At 36.3% G+C, this 21425-nt stretch overlaps 1 protein-coding gene and 1 long non-coding RNA gene across 2 annotated transcripts in view; one reads left to right on the top strand and one right to left on the bottom strand.

The window, feature by feature from the left end:
* Positions 1-11071, bottom strand: part of UFL1 (UFM1 specific ligase 1) — a 30790-nt gene extending 19719 nt beyond the window's left edge. Inside the window, exons 1-6 of the mRNA XM_058307164.2 lie at positions 10859-11071; positions 9531-9676; positions 8375-8403; positions 7623-7720; positions 6934-7048; positions 3888-4018 (exon numbers count right to left, since the gene is read on the bottom strand). Coding sequence (XP_058163147.1) covers positions 3888-4018; positions 6934-7048; positions 7623-7720; positions 8375-8403; positions 9531-9676; positions 10859-10935 — 596 coding nt within the window. The 5' untranslated portion in view covers positions 10936-11071. The remainder of the gene's footprint in view (positions 1-3887; positions 4019-6933; positions 7049-7622; positions 7721-8374; positions 8404-9530; positions 9677-10858) is intronic.
* Positions 11072-11114: 43 nt separating this feature from the next.
* LOC111763408 (uncharacterized) lies at positions 11115-13265 on the top strand. Its single transcript, XR_002796286.2, has 3 exons — positions 11115-11163; positions 11892-12014; positions 13056-13265. It is a non-coding gene; the product is annotated as an uncharacterized lncRNA (long non-coding RNA).
* Positions 13266-21425: the final 8160 nt, after the last annotated feature.

The raw sequence follows: 21425 nt of genomic DNA, 5'->3' as shown, positions 1-21425 counted from the left end.
CCCATCTTTTACAGTTTGCGTGTTTTTTTTGTTCCCTTCTACCTGAACAAAATCCATTAAAAAAAATTAGAGGGCTACTTGAAGACTTTATCTTAAAGTTTCTGGGTAATTAACTTATTGTGGGAAAGCAATAAATGTTGACTTTAGTTGTACAAAATCTTTAGCTTCTTTTTCCCTACAATGAATCATTGACTGCTGAATTTCCATTTCAATTTGGAATACAACAGTTTAGTATACCTACTTATCCTGGGAGCCCATCTCAGTAAATATTTCCAGCTTTTCTTTCTGGCTATCATAACAATAAATATAAACTCCTTTATGACTAGAAATGCAGATATTTTCCCTAAAGTAATTTAAGAATGGTGGGGTGGTTCCTATAATTAGAAGACAAATTTTAGCAATATGAAGCTATGGTGCATTAGATGGGATTATCTGGGAACCTCACACTCTAGCAACATCTTTTGAGGCTCAGAACTTGTTTTCCCCTCATGGTTTGACAGTATCCTATTTAGAGAAACTCAGGGCTACTAAGAGTCAGAAAAACGTTTTTTGCTTATCCTGGTGAAAATTACATTTAGGACAATAATTGAAAAAAAAAAGATAAATATTTTGAAATAGGAAAAATATATTTGAGATTTTATTTTTTGACTAGAGTATACACAGAAAAGGTGCAAAAAGTTACAAATTGATGTGTAGTAAAAAGTGACTGTTACTCCATTCCTATCATTCAGCTATCTAGTTTCTCTCCCCAGAACCCACCACCATTACCAGTTTCTTATGTTAGGAAGATTGTCTGATATAAGCTTTCAGAGCTTATGTGAGCTGAGGAAGGCATCCACATGGGGAAGAGGGCTGTGGTCGCAATGGAATATTGTAAAGTAACTACATTAAGGATAATGAATCTTAAGATTCTCATGGTTGAAGAGAGTTCAGATATGGAAAAGGAGTAAACGAGAATGAAACTTACGGTGTTGGACTGGAATTGGAGGTACCAGTATGAATTCATGGTTTTCAACATACATATATAAAAAGGCAGAAATGTAGGTATATGGATGTGTGTACACGTTTGTGTATTAACTAGCTTATCTGCTGAGCTGGTCTGGGAGCAGCAACAACCAAACAGTAATGAGCAATCTAGTATCTATATCTTGGTTTCTAAATACCATTCTCTACTAAAATCGAATAAGACTCCTTGGAAAAACAGATGATTCCAGGGTTGGGATATGTAAAGTATGAGCTAAGCCTGAACACCTTGTGACAGTAAATAAGGAAGAGCTCCAAAAATGATGGGGGCACGTCAAAATGACACAGAAGTCAGCCTAAAGGAAATCCCATGGCTAGATCAGGACCGATTTGAAAACTGAAATAATGATAATGAATTATAACCCAGTGAATAAAATAGAATCCACGAGTCCACAGTGATCTAAATTAATGAATAAATTGAGAGTCTGATGAAGAAAAGGATAATTTACAAATTTACATGGTTTAAATGCCTATCCCTTGGGCAGCAGGTATAGCTCAGTGGTTGAGCATCTGCTTCCCATATACAAGGTCCTGGGTTCAATGCTCAGTACCTTCCAGGAAAGAAAGAAAAACAAACCAAAAAAAGCCTTTTCCTAAAACATTTATTAATTACAAAGGAAAAATGAGAAGCTTTACAAGAATCCTGGCAGACACTGCCTTATTAAGTGATCACACTGCACATCAGTAACTGGAAAAATACAAATTGTGTGCCACCTGAGAGGATTCCACAACAAGACCAGCATCTTTCTGTGTTAATCCTGCCAAATATGCATCACCTGAATATCGCATAAAAAAAAGCAGGCAAGCAAAACTGAACATTCTATAAAATTGGTCTGTGATCTTCAAAAGTGTTGTGGTCATGAAAGTTAAGGAAAGACTGAGTAACTGCCCTAGGTTTGAAGGAGATGTAGGAAACACAACAATGAGATGTAATATGTGATTCTGAACGATATCCGTTTTCTATAAAGGACATTATTGAAACAATTGGCTAAATATGAATGGAATCTGAGCACTGAACTATAGTAATGTGCCAATGCTAATCTCCTTACTTTGATGTCTGTATTATAATCATATAGGACAATACTTGCAACTTTTCTGTAAGTTTGAGAATGTTAAAACAAACAAAATAATCAGAAAGAAAAATTGCATTAGATTGCAAAGTCTCTTTTCTAGAATGCCTAGGCTTCTAAGGCAGGATTCTTGTATTTTTTAAAAATGTTTATTCATTTTTTAAATTCGAGCTGTTGTAGGTTTAGAGGATACCTGTATTTGAAGGCAGAATTTGTTTTTTAGTTTTGTAACCCCAACGCCTGGCATATTTTAGGTTTTCAAGAAATGTTGATTTGTTGAATAATAAAAAGAAATCACTTTTGCTGCTCTGTAGAAAATGTACAGAAGGTGGTAAGAATAGAACAAGGGAGACTGGGTAGAGCTCTACTTATATAGTCCAGGTGAACAATGGACTGGAATGATGGAAATGGTCAGAGGTAAAGATTATATAAAAACTTAGAATGCAAAATTCAAAAGAGTGTTCTAGAAGGGATAGGGGATGAGGTAAAGGATAGTATAAAGGATGATGCCCAGGTTTCTGGAAAAAACAACTGGATGATAACATTTACTGATAGTAGGATCACAAGTAGACGAATATATTCAATTGTGAGTGGGAATGGGGTATAATTCAGAGATGATGATTTTTCATAAATTTGAAATTTATGAAATTTAAATTTCATAATTTGAATTTGAGGCACTTTAAAATATTTAAGTAGCGATGCCATGTAGTCTGGCATCTTAAAAGAAACTTAAAAGAAAGCTGAAATCATCTAGGAAGACAGTATAGGACTGAGAAGAAAGATGGTCTGAAACAAAACTTTAAAGACCAGGGAAGGGAGAAAGAGCCAGAATAGGTGACTTGGAAGTTGTAGCCAAAGAAATAAAGAGAAATCAGTAAAGTGTGGTGTTAAAAAGAAAGAAAGAAAGAAGAGCATTTTCAGAAGGAAGGTATAATTGGAGTTAAATGCTATTTCAAGTTCAAGTGAAAAGACAGAAAGTATCTATTAGATTTAATGTAATTGACATCATCATTGCTATGTCAGTGGTAGAAGCCAGATAGATGAGCTGAAAATTGTCAGAAGGCAAAACTGAGATGGTGATTTGGACACCAACTCTTGAGAAGGTTAACTGCTGAGAAAGGGAACAAATAGAGTGACAGAGTGGAATATGTTCAGGAAAGTTTAAGATGGGAAAAATTTGGACACATTTCAATGCTGATGAGACACAAAGCTACTGTAATGATACAGGAACAACGATATAACTGAGAATGTAGGTTTTCTGAATTCTACACTGGAGTTTGTCACATGGATCCAAAATTTCAGAAACTTATTTTAGCAAAGTTAAAGTAATTTTAAAAGTAACATGGTTATTCATTCAAGTTTTAGAATGCCATTTGGTAAAATCATCAAGTCCATTGAATCGTTTTTCAGAAGAATCTGAGGCCCAAAGAAGATAAGTGGACAATCTACCTTATCAAGGTCACGTGGTTACTATGTAACAGAGATATGACCCAAATTCTTTCCATGATTCCAGGGTGACATTACATACTGACCTGGACTACAGTTTTTAAAGTTTGTTCTGAAGAAGTGCATCCGGGGCCGTAAGGGTGAGGAAGATAGGTAGGTGAAGGGAATGGAATAGCAGAGTTAGGCTAGATTCAAGGATTCTGGAATCCCCACTCCCATTTCACAGAAGTTTACCTTATATACATGGTTAAAAACTGGGGAACTGAATGAGATTTTGCTTAGGAAAAAAAACCTGCAAACCACAACTGAAGAAATATAAAAATATATATACTTCAAAAACATGCTTACCGGGTAATAGCACTGAATAGTCCACGGATGCGTGCTTTGTGTCGAGCTACAAAAGCTTCGGTAAAAATTACTCCTCTGTTATCGAGATCAATGTGTCCATTGATAATTTTACCTAGTCGCTGAGTTAGTGCCTGAGGATAAACATGTAAAATTTTATTAAATTTGAAAGAATAAAATTACACATATGCTTTTGCAGAGTAATGCTAAAATTATTCTGCATGCTGATGTTGCATCAATCCTATGACTGAAAAATGTCAGCAAGCATAAATTCTACATACATGTAAGCAAAACATGAAGACTCAGGATCTAAGAAACTTTTTACTTCACGGCAGAACTAAGAAATGATTCAGTCAAATGGTTGAGACATTCAAAGGGCTCTTCCCAATATAAAATAAAAATGACTGCATGACCAACTTTCTAGATTTAGGCAGCTCCCAACAAATACACAGCTAAAACACACGTATGAGTTTTGGAGAAGACATTATCCAGAGCTTTCAACACTAATAGAAACAAATAAATTCTGTCCCAAGATTACCTGCAACCTAGGAAATATCAGAGGCGCTCAATCTCTTGTACCAACCTCAGCTCCCTGGTCTGCTGCATCTCTTATTGTCTCTCTTTTTGTTGCATCATCTTGCTCCCCACTCAGGTCAACTTGCCACGTGGGCCAGCACTCCATGTGGGGAGCTCCTGGCGCGGGCCAGCTTGCCTTCACCAGGAGGCCCCGGGAATAGAAACCTGGACCTCCCATATGGTACATGGGAGCCCAATTGCTTGAACCACATTCACTTCCCTCAAACTAATTCTTAATAGGCTTTCAGAATAATCTGTCTTTATAAAATGTAACTGCCTGTAATATTCAGAAAAATTGGAACTGGAATATATATTTCATATACTTATTTCCAAAATGTATTCACAAAAGCACCGTTTTAGAAATCATATGGATCTGATCTGATCATTTTAAAGAGTGCTACAAAAGCATATTAGTGCTATGATTGACATGTAAATGTATTTGCTCACATAAAATAGAACTGAAATGTTATATAAAACACAAGATCTATAATGTAATTGGTATTTTTAATGTGATTAGGGGGATAATGCGCCTAAAATGAGTGAGACAATCCATTTGAATTATAAATTAATCTCATGCAAATATGGTTTGATAAATTTTATAACCCCATGTGGCAATTTGATGTTATTTATGAATTCCAAAAAGAGATATAGATTATGCTTGTAAACTGGTCTTTTCCTCTGGGCATGATAACCTTTTGATTATACTAGATTCAGCTGAGACATCTGATTAAATTATGTTAGGATTCCAGCTTTGATGCAACCATGATTTTGATGCAACCATCTAACCATCATTAGAGTACAACTCAGCATTAACCCCCAGCCACGTTGATAGGCTGATAAAAAAGACTCACACGGAAGTAGACACATAGAGAAGATATACAGGAAAACACAGAAAAAGACACAGCAGAGGACAAAACTTATTGTTTTGATGCTGGACAGGAAAAGAGCCTGATAGCTTACAGCTGACCTTGTGAAGAGAAGCTCTGACAAACTAGCCTTTGCCAGCCTACAGCTGAGATAGGAAGAAACTAGACCCAGGGGGCTTTAAGAGGGAAAAGGAAGGTCTGAACCCTCAGAGATGACACCCACCATCTTGCTTCAACACATGGCAACAGACTTTGGGTGAGAAAGTATCTCTCATGGTACTTTGAGTTGGACTTTTTTAGAGCCTTGTAACTGTAAGCTTCTACCCCAAATAAATACTTTATAAAAACCAACAGAGTTCTGGAACTTTGCATCAGCACCCCTCTGGCTAATATAGCCCGGATTTCCTTAAAGTGAAATATACCAATAAACACATTTGGCTTTTCTCTTGTTTTAGTAATTAGAAAACCAAACAACCATCATTCATTGAGTTCCTTCTTCGGGCCAGACACTTCTCTAGATATACTATATTTTTAACTTTCTGAAGCCTATAAAAAGGACATAATTATTTCCATTTTACAGGTATGTAACCTAAAGCACAAAATAGATAAAATAATCATTTTTAAGATCAAATAACTAGGAAGTGGTATAGAGAGAATTCAAATCAAGGTATACTTAACATCAAAGTCCATGCCTTTCCACTGTACCAAATGGACTTCTAAAGTCCTAAAATGTTAATTTACTTTAAAAAGAACACCAACCTCAAGGAAATAGCTTCTATTTTTGGGCAACATTATTACTACACCATAAATCAAGATATTTGATTTGAGTACTGGCACAAGCACCTGAAGTTAAAAGAATAGGCAAAATTCCTTGGTTCTTCTTCCTATTACACTTGACAGTATAATATTCTATAAGAAGAAAAAAGTGACAGTCCAAAGAAAAACTCAAAATCAGGGTTTCTCAGCCTTGACACTTCTAACATTCTGGGCCAGATAATAATTTGTTGTAAGAGATATTCTGCACATTGTAGGATATTTAGTAGCATCCCTGGCCTCTACCCACAAGAAGCCAGTAGCACCTCCCCCGCCTTGCAGTTGTGACAAAACAAAATGCCTCCAGACATTGCCAAATGTCCCATATAGGGCAAAATTGCCTTAGTTAAGAACACTGCTCTAAATTATAATCTGCACCAGTTATTTCTCAAAATACACTGAGACAATCAGAACTGTAAAATCCTGGTTAAAGTTTCTATACAACTGATATTAGAAACATTATATGTACAAACCCATGCACTTTTGGTATACCTACTATTACATCAAGATACCACTAGAGCTTAGAGTCCACTAATTATTTTTAGGATGTCTCTGAGTTCCTCTTATATTGTAATTATTTTTATATGTAAATATAAAAAACATGTAACAATTTTTAAATAGTCTATTCATAGCCATAATGGTACAAGAAGTCTCCCAAATACAATATTGCTACAGCATCAATTTTAAAACACTTGCAATGAATCAATTAATGGTAAGAGAGTCTAGTTTTTTCCTCCTATTAAAATTCTTTGCTTATTTCTCTAAAAGACACATTATGATAGCAAGAAAAATACCTGTGTCAGAAAGTTTCCAGGAAGATCATAAGTTTTACACAGCTCTGATATGGTTACCTGACCACTTTCTTGCAATTTATCATTTACCTCTTCTGCTAACCGATCCAAATAGTTCCTAATTAAAAAACAAAAACAAAACAAAAACAAGAAAAAAAACTATTAGGAAAAACGGGTTTTCTTTATATCTATTTTCTATGCCTAATTTCTGTGTTGCAATAAGGTATACCTCAAAAGTGATATTTATTTTAATCTTTCCCAAATAAATAGGATACGCACAGGTAAACACCATTCATTAATAAGAAAATTATTTTTCTCACCAGTGTAACCAAATGTAAGGTTAATCAAACAATAAACATTAAGTTTGTTTTTTTTTAACAGTAAGTATTTTGCAGTCATTTTTCATTAATATATTTCTGTACAAATTTCCTTTCAATGTTAAGGTAATATAAGAAAGATTGCACAAATTATGTTACTTGTTATTTTAAGATAATAGAAATAATAACAAAGTTTATACTATTTCCAAAAATTCTACACAAATCCTTACTTTTTCAGTAATGATACTTACAATAAAAATTGGCACAAGAGTTCTAATCAAAGTGCCTACTAGTCAAAATTAGCCTACATGTAAAACATAAACTCTATTTTAAAAAAGAAGAAAACAACAAAGAGCTCCTACATGGTATACTTACTCATCTATCAATTGTCCCAACACTAGCTGAACGTGCTTCTCTGACTTAACAATGTCTCCAATTCTATTTTCAATATGAGTAAGGTCCACATTAATTACCTGGAAAATATATACAAATTCTTTTACTCATAAGTTCATATTGTTTTTAAAGTTCTAAGCTACACATTTAGAACCATAATTTTTAGAATTTATACATACTCTTTGATATGAACTTGAAATTGATTTGAAATATAATAAAAGCATTAAATAAAAAATTAGAGGCTTACTGCACATTTACTTGCAGTTCTTAATAATTATACTTCTGCTTGCTAGGAATGTGTACACAAAGGATTACATTACTTTTTCATATAACAGACACGGTTTCACATAAAAGTAGCCATTCTTCTTGTACACTTAATATTAGAAAAATTTTTAATATTTCTCTATTACCTCCATATAATGAAAGTATATAAACACGACTTCTCCTATTACGTAACATTACATAAATATTGCAATTATATAAAATTATGACTGTGAGTATATATGATAAAGAATAAAATAAGCAAACTAACTGAGAAATAAGAACTTTATTACATTAATTCAATAAATAAAAACTTATTAAATTGTTTCAATATGCCAGGGACAGTTATCTATTTCTTCACAAACTATATACAAAATATTTTACCAGTATTATGAACATTTTTAAGGATTTGAAGGAATTCATAATATCAAACATCTGAATAATGAAAATATTTTATAAATTAAAAAAATTACCTGTTGTAGATCAACAATGTTTACACGACCTTTAAAGAAAAGATAAATTGCTTATTTAAAATTATATTTAAGCACTCAGTAGTCTGTAATTGTAAATTCCAACTGATAAAATTTTTGGATAATTATAGTTTCTCTTCTACAAAGGAAATACAAGCCACAAAAATTACTGTCTTCAAATGCAGCCCATTAGCTCAGTAAAAAATAGTCATGCGTTAAAATATAGGAAGGTATAGGTAATAACTTATTTTCAGTTTTATTTATAACAGCAGGCCAATTAAAAGTATTAACTGATACATAATATTGGCCAGACCTTACGAAAGATATTTATCTTCCTTCACAATGTAGAATTTATCTACTGTAACCAAAGAGATATTGATAACTAAATTCAGATGGCGGTCATTCAAATCTCAGAAACCAGGAGGTAAGTTTCTACCTATCAGTAAAAGAAAATCTGCTAAGTATACCAAAATACAGCTCATATTTTACTAGCACTATATAGGAAGATAAAAATACCATTTATACTATTTATATCTAATGAAGGGTTATTAAATAGTTGCTTCTATTTTAATCAAATAGTGTTCAAATCTGTTCAGTAGTTTGTTCAAATTTTAAAACACCAAAAGTAAAACCACAACTTGTTTTCTGTATGCTTATAATTGCATTTCAAAAGACAGGTATAGCACCATATGGCATTGAGTTTCCTAATTTTGGAAATATTTAACTTAAAAGTAAGTTGTTTTTTTTTAAAAGGGAATGGTAATACAATTCTGATTTTCAGAAATTTATAATCCTTCAAGATGTTTCCCGCTTCACAATTACCAACCAGCAACAGACAGCTAAGTATCCACTCAAAGATATGCCATATATTAATGAATTATGAAAAGAAATGGTTAATTCACATATAGTTAAAAATAATATGAAATACTATTTTGTAAAGTGACAACATTTAAGTTCATTTAAGTTATGAACTTAAACATGCTTTGCTCTAATATAGTAAAATATATCAGCTGATTACCAGAGTAACAATGAAAGAATATATTTTAAAGTTCCAAGAAATTTATTATTTAGTTATGGTTTTAAGGTTTTCTCTTTTTCCCTTCCGAAAAAGCAGAGGGGAAAAGAAACAAACAAAAGAAACCACTAAGGAATTCCTTACCACCACGGACATGTAGTTCATCTCTCATTTCTTTACTAATTTGGGCTGGAGTAATATATTCTTTCCCATCAAGTGTGTGAACTACTTCTAACTGCTTCTGAGCAATCAGTTTATTTACGATCTCAATGCAGTTTCGTTCTGACAACCTGGGGGAAAGGAGAAGTTATGTTTTAAAACTGCACTTGCTACACTTGGTACTCAGTAAAATTAACAGAATGTACAAAAACTGACTTTTTAAAAATGTTGCATAAGCAGTCACTAAGTCACATATAACAAAATCTGTGTCTTTCATTAGTATAGCAATGACATTCGATAAATTAAAACAAAACAACTGTTGGGATTACGCTGCGATGCACTTAAATCATTTACTTAGGTACAAACTATTCCTTTAGAGATTTAAAGTTTATTCTCTCCTCTATGCCTGCTTTCAATCTTCAAATCTTAATAGAAAATTGAGGACATATAATTTAGGTAGGGAAAAAACCAGCCCGATTTTCACTTCATTTTCCAGCTTAACTTTAAATAAAAACAGAATTCCCATTTAAATTACGTAGACAATTGCTTCACTCATACACTTTGCCAGCAGATAAGCAAGGGATCTGGCCTAGTAAAACCAAACCGCTTTTGTAAGTCACCCCAGCACTTAGGGTACCCTATTTTGCTCTCGGTGCTACAAAATACAACATCAAGGGAATAAGGTCTCCAGCCCCAAAAAGAATAAATATCAATGGATTAAAAGGACACTATCAACAATATTTTATATATATATAATGTATGTTCTGTTGCATTAAAAAATAGCGGGCTCCGGACATATTCTCCAAAGGCTAGTGGGTCTATGGGAAATGTCAGTGCCCCGGAGTCCCTAAAAATGACAGATGGTGTAGTGGGTCTGGCCTAGCATATCTGGTACTGTGAAAAAAAAGGCAAAAAGTTTAGAGTCAACAAGGTATTTGCAAGGTACTGTATTTGGGGCCAGTCTCTTTTTTCAAGCTCATTCCGTATTTCGGCAAACGTATAGTTCAGGAAGTGTACAACTGGCAATAAAAACAAGCGGGACACTCAATGGAGGCAGCACGAAGTCACCGACTTCGGCCATCCGGCTGGGGGTGGGGCGGGGCACGCCAACACCTGGCGTAGGTGGCATAGAAGGCTCCGGGGATGCGTGGGCTGCGGATTTCCCCGCCGAGAAGTGGATTCAGAATCGCGGTCTAGGCTGGGCAAGAGGGTAGAAAAGGGAACGGCGACAGAGGTTAGGGGAGTCCAGCGCTGAGGCCCCAGATTCAAGAGTGTCCGCCCAGAACCTATTTTGGAAAGGAAGGGTCGGGCACCTCTGCGTGGCCTCGGCGAACTGCGCCCGCTGAAAGTCAGCCGCCAACCGCCTAATTTCTTCCCAGGCGTCCGCCATCACGGCCCGACTGCCAAGCCGCTGAGAAACTGCAGACACGTCAGCCCGAAGGCGGCTGGAGGCAAAGGGGAACGGGCCGCGAGAAGGGACAAGAGACGCCACAGCTACCGAGGCGCGCGGACCGTATAGGCGGGGCGGTCCCAAAGAGCGCAGCCCAGCCTATCGCGCCCGGGGGCGTGTTCCAAGCAGTTCGATCCAGACCAGGGCTTCCGGGAGCTAAAACGCGAGGTCTCTCGAGGGTTGCTGGCTGGTGGGGAGCTGGTTTAGTAAAGTATTATTTTAGGTCCTTAACTTATCCCTTTTGCTTCGGCGCATAGATAATCAAATTAGCCAGTTTTCCTTTTCTTTTCTCCCTCCTTTTGCTTTCTCTTGGTGGGGTGGAGGGGGAGGTGTGACAGGGAGAAGATTGTCTGCTCTTAGCCCTTTATTCCTGGCTGCCACTAAGAATGAGTAGTCCCTTAGTATAGAAAATGCAAACCAGGCCCAGACTTAACGTACATTTTGAGAGGCACGTGGGGAACAGGATTTCCGGTAATTACTCTGCCTGTTTTTTGTTTGTTTGTTTTGCACAAAGACAAGTAATTTAATATGATAAAAGGCATGGAATTGCGGTCTTATTTTTCTTACTAGGAAGATTTAGGGCCTTCATCAAATAACGAAGGAATATAAACATAAAGTGCATGACTAAGGACGAAATGGGGGAGACAAGGGAATCTATTTAGCTTCTCTATATTGAGATTCATAAACAGTAGATATTTACCCTGGAGTGCCTTTCTTTTTTCTCTTTTACTTTTTTATACCTCAGTCTTCACTTGTTAAAAGTTATTATTATTCCTTTTAATAGCGTGCCCTACAGATAGAGTTGGTGAAGGGGAGTTATTTCAGTTCCTTTCCCCTCTCAATATCTCTGTCTGGGTGATTCAAATCCAACACCACAAATGTATTTGTCTATTAAGGTTTCCAGCTTTGTAAAATGCAGTGAACACAGTCATGAAGCCTCTCCCGGAGTAGTGCCATCAAACAGAAACCTGTTTGGCTACCTGAATGTCCATGAAGAGGAGGAACATGAAGCCAGGGAGGTAACTTGAAAAACAAGTAGGCGGTGTGGTTCCAAAGGGCATGAGGCAGAAACATTTATTCATACAACAAATATTTATTGCTTCCTTACAAGATGCTATGGAATATAGTGATGGATAAGAGACATTGTCTTGCCACAAATAATGTATAAATCTAATGAAGTGGAATTTTAAAAATTAAACAGTTACAATAAAGTAGAACAATTATAGGGGACATGTAGGGTACCACACTATACACATCCAAGCTCTTGACTTACCATATGAGATACTCTGCTGCCACACAGTACATGTAAATAGCTTGCTGTTTCCTAGACACACGAAGCTTTTTCAGGACATCTTTTCTAGAACATCTGTTCACTTTCTTCTCCTCCTTCCCCTGTTTATTTGGTAAAATCTATTCTATCATGTCCTCAGCTTCAATATAAACTCTTTAAGAAACCTTTTTAATTCCTAAGGAAAGTTATTTTATATGCTGTGTCTCCACAATTTTTTATTCCCATCTTTCTAATATTAAGTATGGTAGGTAGGAAAACATGTTCTTAATTCCATTCCTGTGGGTGTAAACCCATTGTAAATAGAGCATTTTGGAGAAGTTTTTTTTTTTTTAACAAGTCAGTTTTATTGATATATATTAATAAAGCATAAATCTATTCCAATGTGTACAATCAGTGGTATTTGGTGTAATCACATATTTCTGCGTTCATCACTTCAGTCTTCTTATAGCACTTTCATTATTCCAATAATAATGAACAAACAGAACTCATCACCTCTCAATCTCTAAGCATCTCCTGCCATACATAGCTGCTATTCTTTTTTGTTCTCTCCAGTATATTTGTACTTATATTTTGTAAAAACAGTCACATATGCAATATCACCCATATTCATATTTTACATGAGGTTTTACTATTTTTATGCAGTACAATATTACAGTTTTAGCTTCTCCAAAGAGAAGTTATTTTTAGTTAAGTTGTGGCCCTCTTGAATGAGGGAGCGTCTTAATCAGATTCCTGGAGTCCTTTATAAACTGAAGAAATTTGAACATAGAGAATGCCGAGGGGAGGAGCTGGAAGCTAGAAGTCTGCAGGAACCTGGAAGAGAAAGAAGAAGACATTATTATGTGAGAAAAAAGGGAAGAAACCCAAGGTTTTCTGGCCAGCCAGAATGCTACCAGTCTGGGAAGAAATAAGCCTGCCAGCCTCTGGAACCATGAGCCAATAAATTCCCATTGAAGCCAACCATTGTGTGGCATTTTTCACAGCAGTTGGGAAACTAAGAGAATGAGTGAAGATTATCTTTGTAAAGTAATCTATTCCTCTGGGTGTGATACCCTTTGATTGTATTGAATTCAAAGGATTTAAGTTTATTTGATAAAATCAATTTAGAGGTTTTGATTTGATCTCCTCAGTAGGGCAGGACTCAGGTGGAGTTCCCACCCCATTAATGGGCTTATTTAAATGGACACTCACTCAAAAAGACATAAGAGAGAGAGCTCTCTCATGTTTGATCTTGGGGCCTGTGGGAGAGATGGACAATTTGCCTGATAGCGTACAGCTGACCTTGGGAAGACAGCTGAGACCAGTAAAGGAAGCCCTGAGAGAAAAGCCCCAAACTGAAGAGAGAGGACTGGAAGCCCTGAGGGAAAGGAAAGACCAGGCAGAGATCAGTGACCATTTTGTTTCAATGTGGGGCAATTGCCTTTAGTGAGAAAGCAACCTTGAGTTGTACTCTTTATGGCCTCATAACTGTGAGCTTTATAAATATCCTTTATGAAAGCCAACAGATTTCTGGTATTTTGCATTGGCATCCCTTTGGCAGACTTGTACAGTAAGTAAAAGTATATTGTGATTTATTTACTTACTCCTTGTCTCTCAATAGTTTCTGAGGTCCTGATGGAGTTCCTAAATGCTCCTCATTTAGCATGATACCTGGAACATAGTTACTGGTATATTCCATAAATGTTTGTTACATGAATAAGTCAGTGTAAATGCTTTGGTGCAGCATTGCCTTTTGATGCAGTAATAACATTTACATTTATTCCTGAAAAGGGGATGCATTAGTCAGGGTTCTCCAGGGAAACAGAACTGACAGGAGGTATCTGTAAATAGTATGGGATTTTTAAAAGATTTCTCTCACAAGACCATGGGGATGGGGAAGTTCGAATTCTGTAGGGCAGGCTGCAAGCTAGGAACTCTGATGAAGGTTTTCAATGAATTCCCCAGGAGTAGCTGGCTGGCTGAAGTAGAGATGGAAATTCTCTCTTCTGACTGCTAAAATCTCTTTTTAAAGCCTTCAACTCTTGGATGGGATGTCTGTCTTTGTTGAAGGCAATCTCCTCATTTGATTGTAGATGTAATCAGCCATAGATGCAGTCTACCTACTGATGATTTAAGTCCATGAAATGTCTCCACCATAATGATCAGGGCAGTGCTTCTGGGCAAACAATTGGGCACCATCCCCTGGCCAATTTGACATATGAACCAAACCATCACAGGGAACCACTGGACTACTTCATGGTTTTATTTTCTAGAGACTAGATTGTCCTGCTCTAGATTGTGTGGTAGTCACTAACTATATGAGTCTTCTAAAATTTAAATAAATTTAAAAATTAGTTCTTTAGTTACACTAGTCACATTTCAAGTTCATAATAGCCACATCTGTTTCATGGCTATTGTATGGGACAGTATAGAAAAGCATTTTCATCTTTGCTAAAAGTTCTTTTGGACATCTCTGGTCTAGACCTTTGATAAAGACACACATTTGTTCAGGTTTGGGGATCTTGTGACTTAAAGCAACTATCTTCACTTACTGGTCCCATACCCAGACTGTAATTTTGGACAAGGAATAAGTATCTAAACAAGGGATATTTCAGTGTTGACCAACACAAAAAACCCAGAGTAGAGGAGCTTTAAGTGATCTAAGTGTATGGGTACAATAATGGTAAACAGCCCAGAGAGACCAAGTAGCTATTATAATAAAAGATTTTAGATTCCTGTCAAGAATGAACTTTGTTCTCTGTAATATCTTCTAAGAGTTATGGTTACAAATTTAAGTCTAATTTTGACAGGCATGATGTGGGAGGGGACTGATGGTTTATTCAGCTACATATGATTTGTGACACCATTCTCAAGTCCTTCTTTAAATGGGAAGGGCAATAAAATATTCTAACATCTGTACAGTGGATTGATGGTCTGTGATATGAAATGCGATTCTGTAAAGTTCCTCCAACACAAACTTTTCTTTTAATAAATATTGAAGCATTTTCTTCTCAACTATGAAAACTTGAAGTATTTCTCCCAACTCAGCTAGGAAATAAAATGACTGCAAAATGGGCACTGTCAACCAAGTCAGTATTTACTTTTTGTCATATAGAGAAATTACAAATTGTTCACAAATAATGTTTATTGCACTGGTGTCATTATTCTTTTAAATTAGGGATTTTAGAAGTATCTTAATCCCAACATCAAAAGTGGTAGTAAAAACCATACACAGAAAGCATCAGTCCTTTAGGAACTATATTATTCATGCATGTAAAGAGAAAAAAAAAACCAGTGAGAAAAAGATAAAAATAATTGAAGAAAGAAAAAGGGAAAAAAATTATTGTTGCTGGAAACTAGTAAGGAATGGAAAGACTAGTTAACTCTCTATAGAGAGTCAAGGAGAATGAAAATAAATGCCAACTGGCTTTTTTATAGCAAAGAGATTGGGACAAGGGTTTTTTGTTTTTCTGTTTTTTTTTTCCTTTCTTTTCCCTGCCATGATTGCAACACAAGTCAGATTGTAGGTGATATTAAGAAGGGCTACCTCATGAGAAAATGAGTATAATGCAAGAGAGAACAGAGATCCTTGATCAGGTATTAAATTAGAAAAAAAAAAAAAAGGAATGAAAAGAGATCGTGATGGTGTGGAAGAGGGAGGCAGCAAGTCCCTCAGTGGTCACAGAACTATGGCGTGTTAGTACAGGAAGACTCTTCAAACCATCTATGCTAATATCCTACATGGCACAGGAATAATCTCTGCAAGTCCATGGCAGATTATTTAGTTTCTGTTAGAACACTCAAAATGATGAAAAGCCCCATTCTTTGCAAGGTAGTCTGATCTGTTTTGGGGCAGGTCTAATGGCTAGATTCTCCTTTCTTAAACTAAAGCAAACTATGTCCCTGTAATTTCCATATTCTTCCCTTGGTGTCCTCAGAATGACTTTTCTATATCTTTCCAATTGCATGCCTCCAAATATTTGAAGCATGTCTCTCCTAAATCTTTTCTTTTTCCAAGTTAAACATCCAGATCACTCAGTTATATCTCCTGACAAGATTTCTAGACCTCTCTATATCCTAGGCACCCTTTCTTGTTGAACTCTGGTTTTCCAATGCCAGTTGTACAAATTGACTCTGAGAAAGAATTTTACACATGGTCTGACTAAGCGGACGGCAGTGAGATTAATTTCCCTGGATATTCTTTTATTTGGACTCCTGGCTTATGAATGGTATCTAACTGGTATTTAGCTAAATTTCTATCAAACCAGGTTTAGTCTATTCTATACCTGAACAATTCAATTTCATTTAATAAATTTCACCTTATTAGGTTTGACCCATTAATTCATTTATCCTTTCAAATAGTTTTTGAGGTCTACTATATGTCAGGCTCCATCAAGTACCCTCAGGATACCAAGAGGAACAGATTGTTCTAATCTGTTGCATTTATTTCAAAAGTTAAATCTGACATTGAACATCACTTATTTCTGCCATCACCTTCATCCACAGATTTGATATGTGTGATTATGTTTTTATTCAAGTTAATAAAAAAGATTAAGAGAATCAAGGGCAGATTCATGTGGTGGTAAGCAGATGACACTGATCCATTAGTATTTTGGATTTAAGAATTTTAGAGATGGAGGGGACTTTAGAGACATCTGAGAGTCGCGTTCACTCATTTTATAGAAGAGAGTTTAAAAATACCTTTACATATGATGGTTTTATTTTATTTTTTAAAAATTTTTGTATAGTATACTTTTATTTTTTTAATTTTTAAAATTTTAAAATAAATTCTTTTTTAAAAAGATAAGTCACAAAAAATGTTACATTAAAAAATAAAAGAGGTTCCCACATACCCCACACCCCACCCCTACACTCCTCCCACATCAACAACCTCTCTCATCATTGTGGCACATTCATTGCATTTGGTAAACACATTTTGGAGCACTGCTGAACCACATGGACTATAGTTTACATTGTAGTTTACACTCTCTCCCAGTACATTCAGTGGGTTATGGCAGGATAGATAATGCTCAGCAACTGTCCCTGTAATATCATTTAGGACAACTCCAAGTCCCAAAAATGCCCCCACATCACATCGCTACTTTCCCTGCCCTCAGCAACTACCTTCACCACTTTCTCCAGATCAATGCTACAGTTTCTTCCATTACTAATCACAATAGTTCTATAGTCGAATACCAGTAAGTTCACTCTAATCCATATTTTATTCCTCCATCCTGCGGACTCTGAATTGGTGATGTCGACTCCACCTCTATATCGAGAGGGGGCTTAGATCCATGGTGGATGGATGCAATTCTCCTGCTTGAAGATGTAGGCACTCTTGGTTCCCTGGTGTGGTGGTTGACCATCTTCACCTCCCTGTTAGACAACCTGTGCAAGTCCAACAAACAGAGTAGGAGCTGCAACTCTGCTGAGGCTCATGGCCCAGCTGGCACATGGCCATTCCAGAGGTTGACGTCTCCTGGGTATACACCAATCCCAGCACCAACCACAGGTTCAATAAAAGTGATAAAAGAGGCATATGTAGAAAGTTCACATCTGAATCCAACTTCATCACACTCAGGAACACAAATTCCCAGGTAGAGATCACTACTTGTCCCAGGACAAGGCACTCAACTCCAGAGCCAACTGCCATGATTGTAGAACCTGTGTGTCTCCATTGCCTTCAGGCAGTCTCTGGAATCCTGCTGATGTGTGTATATGTGCAACCCCTCTGATGACCTCCTGACTCTTTTTTTGAAGACTCTTAGTCCTATAAACTCCTTTATCTTTACCATTTCCCCCTTTATTCAAGGTCTCTTTCTAGTTGCATCACCAGTTATTGACTGGTGGTAATCCCTTGGCACCAGGGAGGCTTATCCCTGGGAGTCATGTCCTACACTGGTGGGAAGGTAATGCATTTACATGTTGAGTTTGGCTTAGAGAGTGGCCACATTTGAGCAATATGGAGGCTTTCAGGAGGTAACTCTTAGGCACTCTGCAACTCTAGGTCTAGTTGAAATTTCAGGCACACAGTCTCATAAGTATAGTCATCAGTATCAAGGGCTCATCATTGGACCATCCTTCTTCATTGGTCTTTGCCTTTGCACTTGGGGGATTGTTGCTGTTCCATTGGGGAATGTGACAGGCTCCCCTGGCTAGGAACTTAGCACACCCTCCATTGTCATTCATAACTGTAATTACTAGGAAAATACCCAACATATATCTGAACAATTTTATGTGCCCTAAATACATACCTGGAGAACTCCCTCCCAGCCATGTGCCCCCCATAAATTATGCCCCACACCTGTGTTCCTCCTCTGGCATAGATGAACCCATCTGTGGTCTAAACTTCAACAATGAAGCCTAATATATTAACAAATTCAATTAATAAGAAAATGAATTAGTAGTGATAGGTTTAAAGATTAGAAATAGAACACATACTAATTTAGAAAAACTAAAATAAAGTAAAAGTAAATTGAAGTCTTAAAAATGAAAAATACCATAAAACGTTGTTTTTGATGTTTTGCCTTCATCACTGTAAAGGTGTTGCCCTGAATGTACAGTAGCAAGGCAATTTCTTTCATTTCTTCCTCAGTGTCTACATCCTTTCTTTTTTTCTCTAATTTTAAATTTTGTCTTCAAAAAAATTTTAGGTCTCACTATATAGTCACATACAAAATATAGGGGACTCCCATATATTCAACATCAAACCATTTCCCCCTTCCCCAGTAATGATCTTTTTACAAGTTCATGTTATATTTGTTGTAGCTGATGTACAGATATTGAAACATAGTTACCAAATATGGTTCCATTTTGGTTTACGTTATGGTTTATATTTTAGATTGTATAATTTTCTAAATTTTTAGTTACCTTATGTTTTACCTTATGGTTTACATTTAGTCTGTAGACTTTTATACATTTTTGGCATCATTTTGTTGTAGAATTTGAGAGAGGTTCAATTATTTGCGTATAGAGAGCCCAGGACTCAGGAATGATTTTGAGAGGGAAAAATGGTTTACTGATGGCTGGCCAGACTTGGGAGCTTTCAGTTTCAATCCCAAGCCCTGAACAAGACTTTTGAGTTTCTTTTATACAGAGAGGAAAGGTTAAATGGTCCCTTTGTTTCAGTTCTCAATAGGCTTGAATTAGCATATATATCTTCCACATTTTAGGTAAGCTTTTAGCATGGATTTTATACATTCTAGATAAGCTTTTAGCATATTTTGTTTGCATTTCCCCTGAATACTTAAAGTTTATAGACCTTGCATTGTTAAACCATTTCCTGGGACTGGAGTCGTTGCCATGGTCACCAAGGGCAGGACTGCAGCCTCTTACCATCTCACACTCACAAGTCAGACAGCTTAGGTTATCTCTGAAGAGACAAAGAGCCTCCCACCCATAACCCACATCATTTCTCCCTTTTGCCAAAGTTTAACTTGCTAGGCTTTGGCATAATTATTGTTGGAGCTATGAGGTGGATGGCTGTTTGTTGTTTAGATCGAGTATTTATCAATCTTTAGTGTAGCACTCAGGACTGTTTTTAGAAGTTTAGAAGTTTTCATTCTGGAGAGCAGAATCCTGGGGTGGGGGCCCCCTGCAGTCATCCTGGGGCCACTGGTGCTTACATGGATTTCCAGTCGGGTTCCAGATCCATCTATTAATTTTATTTTACCTTTAGAGAGTTTATACCTTTAATCTAAAAGGGGTGCTGAAGGAGATGATCTCTTTTCTGTAACTGCTTCCTGCTGGCCATGGGCTGTAGTCATTGCCTAACAAGGTGTAAAACTCTTATTTTATTTTAACTGGAGGAAGATGGATCTGGCATTCTGTACGAAGTTGGATGAAGTGTTCATATGGTTAATAAGATGTTCACTCTGAAAGAAACAAACTTAATTAAAAATTTGGAATACCAATTTTTAAAAGAGGACATTGGATTACAGAGATAGACAAGGTTAGGTGCTTATAAAGATGGCACTCTTTTTTTAAAAGCTGGTGGGAACAGTATATATATACTTTTTCTAAGTTATTTATCTTTAGAGAGAAATTGCAATAGATACTTAGCTTTGTTTGAAGATACATATCAAGCTGTTTAATGATTGGCTCTCATATACTCTGTCAGATGCTCCTGGTGAACTGGCACACTTGGGCAATTGGTTTCATTTGGGATTAGTATACCAAGTTGGAAATTTTCTTAGTTGTTAGCTGTGGGAGTGATCAGAACTACAGAATAAAGGTTTTTTACATTTTGGTTTTAATTGTACAGTTTCTAGTAATTTTGACTTGTTCAATAGGTGACTCATTATTAGCAAGCAAGCCTCATTTTTGCTGCATAGTAGAGTACAGTAGAATATAGTAAGTTGACTGAGCCTGGCTGAGACTGCCACCTTATTCTATAGACATGTTTATTAACTGTTTAGAAAATGAATTTACTAGGAATTTAACATGTCTAATATACTTCTGCACTTGATCCAAAGCAGAAAAGATAACATTATAATTATTAGGCATATATTTAGTACAGGATAAGAGTACAGCACTTAATATTAATTAATGTATTACTTAATGCAAAGGATTTAGAGTTGCAATTAATAGTTTTAAGTTTCAGGTTTGTAATACTTTACATGTTATCTCTCCATGAGAGCAGGCCATAATGCCAATTGTGTTTAAGTTTCACTTACAGTATCCTGGTATCATGGCTCCAATTAGCAGGTTCTTCATGCAGTGAGCAAGTCGCAGCATCCTTGATCTTACAGAGATTTTCCAGTATTCTACTAGCCTGGTTCATAGTGCTCTCTGGCACTATGGAACAGTGGCAGTCTGGAGGCGATATCCATTGTACACTTGGCTGTACTGAGTCATCATTGGCTGCTGCAGGAGCTTGAAACTGCAATGTAGTTTCCATTGACTTCAGGAGCAGAACCAGAGGCTGATATAGCAAATATTTTTAATTGAGGGGTCAGTGACCAGCCTAGCCAATAACTCACATGGAGAGGCAACCTGCAACGTATTCAAGGCCTGGTTTAAATGCACAAAAGAATTTGACAAGTTAAAGTTTATTCCTTGTTTTTATATACATTTTAAACAATTTAATGCAACACATATATCAAATGACTGTTTACTTAAACAATTTTACCATGAAGATAACAGTAGGTACTTTACTTTA

Source organism: Dasypus novemcinctus, chromosome 11, assembly GCF_030445035.2.
Source record: "Dasypus novemcinctus isolate mDasNov1 chromosome 11, mDasNov1.1.hap2, whole genome shotgun sequence".
Classification (NCBI taxonomy): Eukaryota; Metazoa; Chordata; class Mammalia; order Cingulata; family Dasypodidae; genus Dasypus; species Dasypus novemcinctus.
The sequence above is the reverse complement of the archived record's forward strand: the minus strand, read 5'-3'. Positions and strand labels throughout refer to the sequence as shown.